At 47.3% G+C, this 9,339-nt stretch overlaps 1 protein-coding gene across 3 annotated transcripts; it reads left to right on the top strand.

Annotated features, from left to right (window-relative positions):
• Positions 1–903: 903 nt before the first annotated feature.
• LOC123401882 (B3 domain-containing protein Os02g0598200-like) lies at positions 904–6,918 on the top strand. 3 transcript variants are annotated; one of them, XM_045095738.1, is made up of 7 exons: positions 904–1,136; positions 1,735–2,671; positions 2,849–4,175; positions 4,284–4,403; positions 4,511–4,662; positions 6,333–6,580; positions 6,691–6,918. In XM_045095738.1, the coding sequence occupies exons 2-7, from the start codon at positions 1,748–1,750 to the stop codon at positions 6,731–6,733; spliced, it is 2,814 nt and encodes a 937-aa protein (XP_044951673.1). In that variant the 5' UTR covers positions 904–1,136; positions 1,735–1,747; the 3' UTR covers positions 6,734–6,918. The 3 variants fall into 3 exon arrangements, with proteins under 3 accessions (XP_044951673.1, XP_044951675.1, XP_044951674.1); XM_045095740.1 differs by having other exon boundaries at positions 6,333–6,585; XM_045095739.1 differs by having other exon boundaries at positions 905–1,136; positions 6,333–6,599.
• Positions 6,919–9,339: the final 2,421 nt, after the last annotated feature.

Below are 9,339 nucleotides of genomic sequence, written 5' to 3'. Positions count from 1 at the left end.
GCTCTATTATATCCCAATTGGAGAAGGAAATCGTCAATCCACAGAATTGACCAACTATCAGTGTCACAACCATCAAACCAATCAATTTCATGATCCATGTAGGTCATGTTGCTATCACTTCCATAGAAAAACCCTTTGTGATGGATCTCAACTCAGAACATTCCATCAAATTGTACTGCACAAATAAGAGAACTATCACTGCCACATATCCAAGATCATCCCCTTTCAAATAAAAGGTCCCCTCCTTGATAACCCCCAAAAAAACCCTAGCCCTATTACGCCTGAAAAGGGAGGAACACCAGAGAAATGAAGGTACTAACAGTAGGAAGGAGGTCCCTCGCCTGGACGTCGACGACGCGGGCCATCCATCGCCGCGGCTGCCGCCGGTCGCCCTGTCGTGCCGCACCAGCTTCGCCGCCGCCTTGCAATGATCGGGAGAAGAGGAGAGGGCACGAAGCGGTGCGACTCAGATAGAAGAGACAGGGGATTAAGGAACCGTAAAAGAAAATCACCACGACGCGCCACCAGCCACTGACATGTGGGCCACGAAACTCTAACTTGCCACGTTTGCGCTACATACGACTTAATACGCGAGGATGCACTGTATTTGAACGGAGAGACAAGTTACGACACCGATTTTACGTATTTTACAACTTTAAAAACCAAGGTGACCGCATCGAATAAATTAAGGCACTCACAATATATTTATCTTAACTTTTTAGTTGGGACTAAAAGAAGTCGTGCGACTTCTTAATCAAACAGGCCTGAGCGGTCGGTGAGAACAGTCCCAAGAACCGTGAAACCTCAGGCGCGAAGACCAAGAGACCCTCCCCTCACTGGCAGGCGGGCCCGGCGTCCACCCACCGATAAAAACCCATCTCTCCTGTTGTGGGGGCTCTTCTATTTTGCGCTTCGGGGGAAACTGGTGGAGCAGCGGAGTCTGCAGCCGCAGCAGCGAATTCGAGGCGTCGAGCTCTTAATACCCAGCCAAAAAATAAAAGAAAAATCGAGCTCGTCACTTTTCCAGCGCGATCATCTGTGGCTCGCCAGACATGCGCATTTTACTGGCGAGGAGAGCGTGATACTTGCCTGATGCTTTCTTGATTTGGCCAAGGACTCAGGTGGCTCGGACGGAGGTGAGGGTTTTTGATTTGTTCGTTTGCGCATTTGTTCGCCGCTTCGGCATTTCATGGGGTAGGTCAATCTCCGGGGTTTCTTTGATCTTCGAGTTCCTGGAGCCAAAACAAGGAGTAGTACTACTTCTCCTGGAGAGATTTCTTGTGGATTTTCCTTCTAGTGTTGGGTTTTTAATTGGATGTGTTCAAGGAGCAGGCACCCTTACTTGTCGTCTGCTCCGTCTCTGTCTCGCACCAGGGGTGGCGCGGAGCTCCGTCCCGCAAATGCCCTACTTTTTGGCGTCGAGGGCGTGGGGTTCCCCGCCGGCAGAGAGACAGCGAACAGAGGGGAGACCTCGTTCTGCTCGGTGCATCCAATCGGATGAGGAGGGGCACACCGCTCATTTCAAATCTGTGTTTAGAGAAGGATTATAAGCTGTTTAAGTCAAATGTCAAACATTTTCAATCGGGCACAAGGGGCATTTGCAAAGTACTTTAGTCCTCTTTTTTTAGCAAAGCACCAGGAGATTTCTGTTAGTATCGTAATGTCTCCTTTTGTTGTTTCTTTGAGGTTCGAGATGTTTAAGGGGCTTTTTTGTGCTATGAATTGTTTGGGCAGGAGAAGGAGGAGGATGAGTCGTGATGCCCTGGCACGCCAGAACCGGCCGAGGAGCCGTGACGACGAGGAGGAGGGTGAGACGTGCAAAATGCAGAGCAAGGAGGAGGAGGAGGTTGAGACGTGCAAAATGCAGAGCAAGGAGGAGGAGGAGGAAGTTGAGGTGGAGATGTTTGACAAGAGGTTTCAGATCAGGAAGGCATCCACTGGAAGCCTGGGGAAGGGGAAGAGAATAGAAGAGCCCATCGAACTGAGCGACAGCGACGACCACGATGAGGATTACAAGATGGAGAAGGCGGCCAAGTACAAGGAGAAGAAGAGGATACACAATCACAGTGGTGACCATAAGAAGAAGAAGAAGAAACATGTGAGCAGTCATGGTCGTGAGAAGACGCGGAGTGGTGACAGTGACAAGGATAAGAGGAGGGACAAGCTGCTCTCGCTCAACAAGAACAAGGACCATCTCCCTTTAAAGGAGAAGAGCTGGGAAAGGCCGAGCAGCCAGGGCGGTGAGAAGAAGATGCATCGCTGTGATCACCACAATGATAACAGAAGCAGTAAGATGTGGAGGTCTGTTTATGACAAGTACAAGGGGATGCAAAAGAAGGAAATGAACAAAGATACGAAACTGCGCCCAGTGCATAACGGTGACAGCAGGGAGGAGAAGAAGAACACAACGCTCGTTATCTCCAAGGAGGCCAAAATGCCTATGCTGGACAACAGCAACTGGGGAAACAAGAGGAAGATGACGACCATGGTGCCCCATAAGGCGAAGAAGCTGCGGACCAGTGACAAGGATGAGAAGGCGGGTAGTTATGACAGGAAGAAGACAATTCGGGGCAACACTGGGCAGAGGGTGCAAAGTGGTCTCAAAGAGGATAAAAAAGTGAAATTTGCATTCTCCAAGGTTATTCAAAACAAACATTTCATGGAATTCCTGGTATGCATAATGTTATCAATTTTGCTCTTCATCTGTTTTCATTATGTTATCCTGAATTTGAGGTGCATTTGCTCTGTTTCATATTAGTATGATATTTTTTACCCTCTTTTATATTTCCTCACTTCTTTGCATGTACCATCATGTTCGTGCTTAATCGTTGTGTGCGCTGCTGTGCAGTTGATACCACCAGATGTGGCAGAGGCACCCAAAATGGTGGGCTTGACTAATCGTCATGTATGTCTTGAAGACTCGGAGGGGAAGTCTTCAATCGTCAGGTTATCAGAGGTAGATGGTTCCCTAGCTTTTTGCCAGGGGTGGGACAATTTTGTTTCAGACCATTCGATTAAGTGGGCTGAAATGCTCGTGTTTGAGTACACTGGCTGTTCAAAGTTTTCTGTGCGGGTCTTCGGTGTGAATTCTTGGGAAAGAGTATCTTTCAGTCTTGAAAGGCGAGGTGAAGAGAAGAAACAGAAAGAGAGTGATCATGCACCTAACGATTTGGTCCCATTCCATACGGTTGGGAGCTCTAGAGATATAGATGATCATCACTATAGTTCTGGTGAATATATTGGGAGCAAAAGGCCGAAAGCAAAGTCCGGTGGATATACGGATAATGCTGTGGTTTCTCCCGGTAATTTAGTTGCTAAATCTATGAATGCAGTTCCAGGGGCACGTCGTATGTCTGCCAATTCAACACAAGATCCTAGCGGAGTAGTAGGAGGGATCGTACGTGGATCCTCAATGGCACCAGAGAATAAGGATGGCTATTCGGCGAATGGGAAGCACACAGCAAACACTATTTTCTCATCATATAGCAGAGGGACGACAAGGACCCCTGAAACAACTGCAATCCCTGACGAAGCTCCTTTAGCGCAAGAAAATGAGGACATGGTGGCTCTTGATAACAAGGAATTAAATCTGCCCATTGGAGGGTGCAAAACGAAGTGTGATACTTCAGTAACGTGCAACAATGAAAAAACAACTAGGTTTGGAATAGTCCCAGTTACTGCTGATGAAGCTCCTTTGTCACAAGAAAATGGTGATGCAGTGGAGCTAACAGCATTTCCTCGTCACATAGAAGATGCAGTCATGATGAAAGGATCTACTTCAGCACAATGTGCAGAAATACACGGTTCAATCGAAGATTTAAGGAGGAAACAAGAAGGAAATACAGTTCAATTAGAATGTACTGCGGCTGTGGACAAATGTACTAAAAATAACAAGATGGACACCAATAGAAATACTTGCAGCAAATATGAATATCCAGGGGCTTCCCAGTGCTTGGAGAAATGGAAGGAGGCTAGTGTGAGTGGCCGAGAGGCTCTTGATGGCACTGGACTGATTAGACGAGAAAAAGGACTGAAAACTGAGGAGAAATCGGTTGGTGCAATTGGAGTAAACCCTGTTGAACGAGGGTATGACAGTACTCACTCCTGTGTGCCTAGTCAGATATCTAAGTCTGGACTTACAAGGACAAAGAATGAACATTCTGTCAATGGAAAAGGTGGAAGGATACAATCTACCATGATTTTCTAGGGCTGCTGCAACTAGTTGTTAGACTTTGTTTAATAGGGAATTAACTTCTATAGCATATGTACATTTTTGTTTGTAGACAATACTGTTAAACCTGAAACAAAAATGGAGCAAATGGGACCCATGGAAAGCATTGGATGCAGACAGGAAAGGACCAATATTCCTGCAAGTGCCAACCGTGCAGTTGAACGTCAGACAGGTGAATTGATTCTATCTGGTTTTGTTTCAGACTTTCAGTGTACAGTCAGAGAGGTTTGCCAGCTAGACAAGGCATTTCTTATTTAACATTGAGATTTTCCCATGCAGAACATCATTTCTTCCGACAGGGAGACACGAAGTCTAGCAATCCTGTGCCCCTGGTGCTGCCTGTCAAGGTTGAAGTTTCGGAATTAGATGATCATCCCGTCTTGAAGGCCAATTTACAGTTTGTCGTCCCTTCTTCCGCTCAGACAAGGCTTGTGAGTTGTTTAGACACCATAAATAGTCTTCTTTTGCAGTTCACCATTACTAGTACTGTTTTACTGCTTTCATGTCTTTATGCTTTAGTAGATAGTGATATAAGACATCCATCCACCAAGGTCACTAAGCTATACCTGGCCATCTTAGTGAACTTGGAAGGTTGGTATAGAACATATACTAAGATCGCTGTATCACTTATGTGGTTCAAAGCTAAAGCTTTAGGCGTGCGTACAAAGCTTGTGAGATTGTTGATGAAGATGGAAAATCCATTAAGCTGTAACCACCGCATCAGATCTCATTTCTTCAAATGTTGTTATGAGATCATCTTTATCCTCGTGTAGTCGTGTGTTGGTTTGTCAGGTCGGCGTGGTTTCAGTCTTGGCCCCATTTAGCTTTTTTTTTTTTTAGAAAAAGGAGGATATACCCCCGGCCTCTGCACCTGGACGATGCATGCAGCCATTTTATTAATTATTCTCAAAAAACTTACAAAGCAATACATCAGTAAGCCTGAAGCCAGCATCTTGGCAACACATGCCTCTACTCCTATCCCCATGATGAAGGTGTGCCGAATGTCCGAGCCTAATACCAAACAGACATCGCACCAAACCCTAACATCTAAAGCCGGATGCCCCAGCCCAGCCACATACCGTGACTGGGTCCAAACCGGTCCGGCGCACAGGCCGTCGCCGCCGTCTTCCACCAACCCATCTTCAGAGCTGGTACTGATGCAGCGACCTTGCCAGGCCTGCTGTTGATGCCATCACGGTGCCAGACAGCTCCACCATCCTGCACGTATTCATCCACACGCGGCCGTCGGCGAAACTCCGCAGCACCATTCCGCCGGGATCCGCCATCGGCCTTGCGGTGAATGTAACACCGCTCTTCCTCTTGTCCCCTCCAGCCAGCACTTGCTCCAAAACGATGCCCCCAGCAGGTTGAACGACACCGAAAGCGTTGCCATGGTCCGATCCGGTAGACCCAGATCTAGGGTTTCCCTCGGAACATCCCGATCAAGTTGACGTGACCTGCAACGACGATGCCTCGAGAAGGGAACGACGTCCGAGATGCCGCCATCGTCCTGCAGTCAGGCACGATTTTCACCGGAAGCCACGTTGTCCCGATCTCGCGGCTGGCTGGAACCGCGCGGAGCCTCGCCATGAAGACGTACGCCGCCGTCGGTGCTTCGGCAGAGATCCTTCATCCCCTCACCGGTCCCCACGCGCCGCCGGTCGGCGCATGGCCACCCCACGGTGGATCCACCGATCAGGGCATTGGATCCGCAGCCACCACCGCCACCATCTCCACACAGATCAGCCAACCCCGCCGGAAGGGGCACTGCCACCACCGCCGTCCTTCAGGGCCGCCGCTCCGCCGGACATGGAGCTTCGGCCACCGCCACATAGCATAGGGTCGCCGCCCTCGGACTCCCACGTGAGGTGCCCCTGCCGCCTCAGATGGGATTTCGCAGCAACCACCCACCCCGCCACCGCGGCCCACGCCGGCGGCAGCGACGGCAGGAGGAGGCGCGAGGGGCGGCCTGCGGCGCTAGGGTTCAGGGGCCCCTAGCGTCGCCCAGGGGAGGCGACGCGAGGGGGTACCTTTTGTGTTTCAAAACCCATTTAGCTGCTCACCAACCACTTACTATCAACTCGCTGTATCTTCATTGTAGGAGTTACCCGATCCACTCTCCAGTGCTGTTGGGCGCAAAAGGAGGCTAGACCGGAACATTGTAATGCTGAAGGATCCCATGAAGAGATTATGGCCGGTGTTCTACCATGAGACCTCATTATTCGTGGGCTTCACGGGAGGCTGGAAATCTTTCGTTGCAGCAAACAAGCTTCAGACAGGGGATCTCTGCGTGCTTCTGAAGGACCTGGATGAAGATGAGCTAGTGTACGATGTTCAGATCACAAGGAAGTGAGGTCATTGCTCTTTGGTAAAACTTTCATCTTGATGCTTTTAGATTTTTTTATCGGCGAGCAACATTTATTTTGGCTAACACCGATTAATCTCCCCTGATGCTGTAGAGGCTGTGGTCATCATCAAGGAACATGCTTCTGCTCTGTCTAGCCGGAAAACTTTTGACAAGGATGGTGGTATACATCTTTGTGTATAGCGCGGCCCTGGAAGGCGCTGCTAGGTGTATTTTGTAAGACTAACAAACATCCTGGGAATGTGAAACTCAAGCAAGAAACCTTTTATTTTGTAGAAGTGAAGCAGGAAGCTGTATGCCTTGTTGCATCAGTTGTTGGAAACGTACGATGTGTGTAATTTGTCTCGTTTCGCTTTTGCTCTTTTGTGTCCTTCACGAATCTCGTGGTTTGTAATCTTGGATCAGTTTGGGTTGAACCATGACCATGTGTTTCGGCCCAGAAGTGAGTGATGTGGTGACAGGTGGTCACGGTCCATGTCTCGGCCCAGATGACAAGCCTCATTAGACAGAAAGGCTAGACCGGAGTAATAGATGGTCGCCTGAATTTTCATCTAATTATCAGATTAATACTTTGCTCTCAGAAGTAGTACTAGGGTTTTGTTTGTTGAACGAAACCCCTGCAGAATTCTAAGTCATTTAGTACTGCGTACTGCTCCTACTACCTCCGATCCATAACAAGTGTCGCAGTTTTGTACCAACCCTAGTTCAAAACTGTGACACTTGTTTTGTATAGGAGGGAGTACTATTTTTTTGCAGCACTCAGAGTTAGCGTCAGGTTACTACTGTAGTAGTGATGTTTCGGCCCAGCTCCCTCCGTGGCTGCGGCGTCACCCTCCATCTGCCCAGATTAAATGCGTCTTTATGGCTTAGCGCTTAATGCTTGGGGGATGAGACGGGACCGCGGCGTGCCGTGCCGGGGGAATCATTTCAAGCTTCATCAGGAGGAGGAGTTGGCAGGGGTTGGCGGTTTGTGCGTCGCCGCCTGCCATCTTCCTTGCGACCACCTTCTTAACTTCAGCTCACCAAATCCCCCCAACGCCCCCGACCCAAACCCAAGACCATCTTCCTGTTGGGGGATTTAATTTCAGCTCCACGGTTGCCTCGCATTCACACGGACGGACATGCGACGTGTTCTCCAACGCTATGTTCCCGGGAAACGCCTCCGCCGGGCTGCATTTTCCTCTTCTTCCTCTTCATGTCTGGACCAACGGTTTGGATGCAATAGGTTGCGTGTTTCATAGCACAAGCGATCTGGCATGTCTATTGTCGACGCAAGCATACCAAACATGTGATTGCTAATCGTGTGCAAAGAGTGTGGCCCAGTAAGCGCGCGTGGCTATTTCTTCAATCCTGGCTAGATTTTGTCGTGACCGTGTGCGTGCCATGTTTTATGTGTCATGTAAAGACTGCCTTCTAGCTTATAACCTTGACTTTGACCTCCATTTCTCTTCCTAATAATGAAGCGCGCAATGTTTCTGCCGTCCGTCATGGCGCTTTTGCAAAAAAGCCCCCGACGTTTTTGAAATCCACCCGCAGTCTCGATTTAAGTCAGAAAACAAATCTTTTTTGCATTTTTCAGAAAATCCCCTGATGTTTCAGGTAATCAACCCGCAGTACGGATTTAAGTCAGAAGACGAATCGTTTTTTTGCATTTTTTCGAAAAAAACCCTGATGTTTCAGGTAATCAACCCGTAGTCCGAATTTTAACAAAAAACCTAACTTTTCAGTTAATCAATTCACATTTTATCTAAAACAAAATTATCCATATCTTTTAAACTGTAACTCCGATTTTAACATGTTATATATGAAATTTGATTAAAAAAATGTGTAGAATCTAAATAAGATGTTATTTTTAGCTGTTGAATAATTCTTATATATTATTTTTGGTGCAAACTTAATCTGTAGTGCACGATCCTTTTTTCTCTCTCTTTTCAATGACGATACGAATTGCAATAAACATCCATTAAATTAAAACCAAATTGAGAGGAAAGAAAACATCGTTAACAACACATGCACACCTTTAAAAAACCTCATGGGGAGAAACAACATATTTCTTATCTTATTCCGAGTGACTGTACATTCAAACGCGTTTTCGTTGTGTGAGCACTAAAGCTATCGCCGGCAACACAAATGTGATGCCATGTGAAGATATATTGCATTTAGAGCGTGTGTTATTTTCTTTTCCGTTGCAACGCACGGACACTTTTGCTATAAAGTTCTTATAAGTTCATACAGATATAGACGGACAACCTCACATAAAAAAGGAAAGCTTTCCTCCGTGCAGAAATAGTCCAGTGAAAAGAAATGAAAGAAATCCAAGTGATTCGACTGACCTGCACCTTTCAAGTTCTCTTATATTAATATAATGAAAACTAAATACACTGCTGAGAAAAACTTGAGTAACCCATTTGATCCTGTCCCAAAGAAAAGCCATATGACATGTCCAACATTATTAGTGGTATACAAAACAAATAAATCATCCATCCATTCTCTCAATCTATACCTAATAATAAAGAGGTTATTGCTTTCGTCGGAAAACCCATTGCGGTATTTTTATAAAAAAAACCTGTAATTTTTGTTATTCAACCCGCGCTCCATCATTTATCTGCAACGTAAAAGAAAAAAACGATTCGCTGCAAAAATATACCCGTACGCATCGCCTCCCCCCGTCGACCCTGGGCCACCCTGGCCTGTGCCCAGGCCGCCGCCACACCACTCGTCGCCGCGGCCGACCTCAACCGCC

The sequence above is a fragment of the Hordeum vulgare genome, chromosome 6H (genome assembly GCF_904849725.1).
Source record: "Hordeum vulgare subsp. vulgare chromosome 6H, MorexV3_pseudomolecules_assembly, whole genome shotgun sequence".
Taxonomy (NCBI): domain Eukaryota; kingdom Viridiplantae; phylum Streptophyta; class Magnoliopsida; order Poales; family Poaceae; genus Hordeum; species Hordeum vulgare.
This window is presented reverse-complemented; position numbering and strand designations above follow the sequence as displayed.

Excerpts from the sequence above, each read along its gene's own strand:
- LOC123401882 (XM_045095738.1), top strand. The coding sequence starts at position 1,748 with ATGAGTCGTGATGCCCTGGCACGCCAGAACCGGCCGAGGAGCCGTGAC. Across the intron at positions 4,176-4,283 it reads ACATTCTGTCAATGGAAAAG|ACAATACTGTTAAACCTGAA; the intron begins GTGGAAGGATAC and ends TTTTGTTTGTAG. Across the intron at positions 4,404-4,510 it reads TGCAGTTGAACGTCAGACAG|AACATCATTTCTTCCGACAG; the intron begins GTGAATTGATTC and ends TTTCCCATGCAG.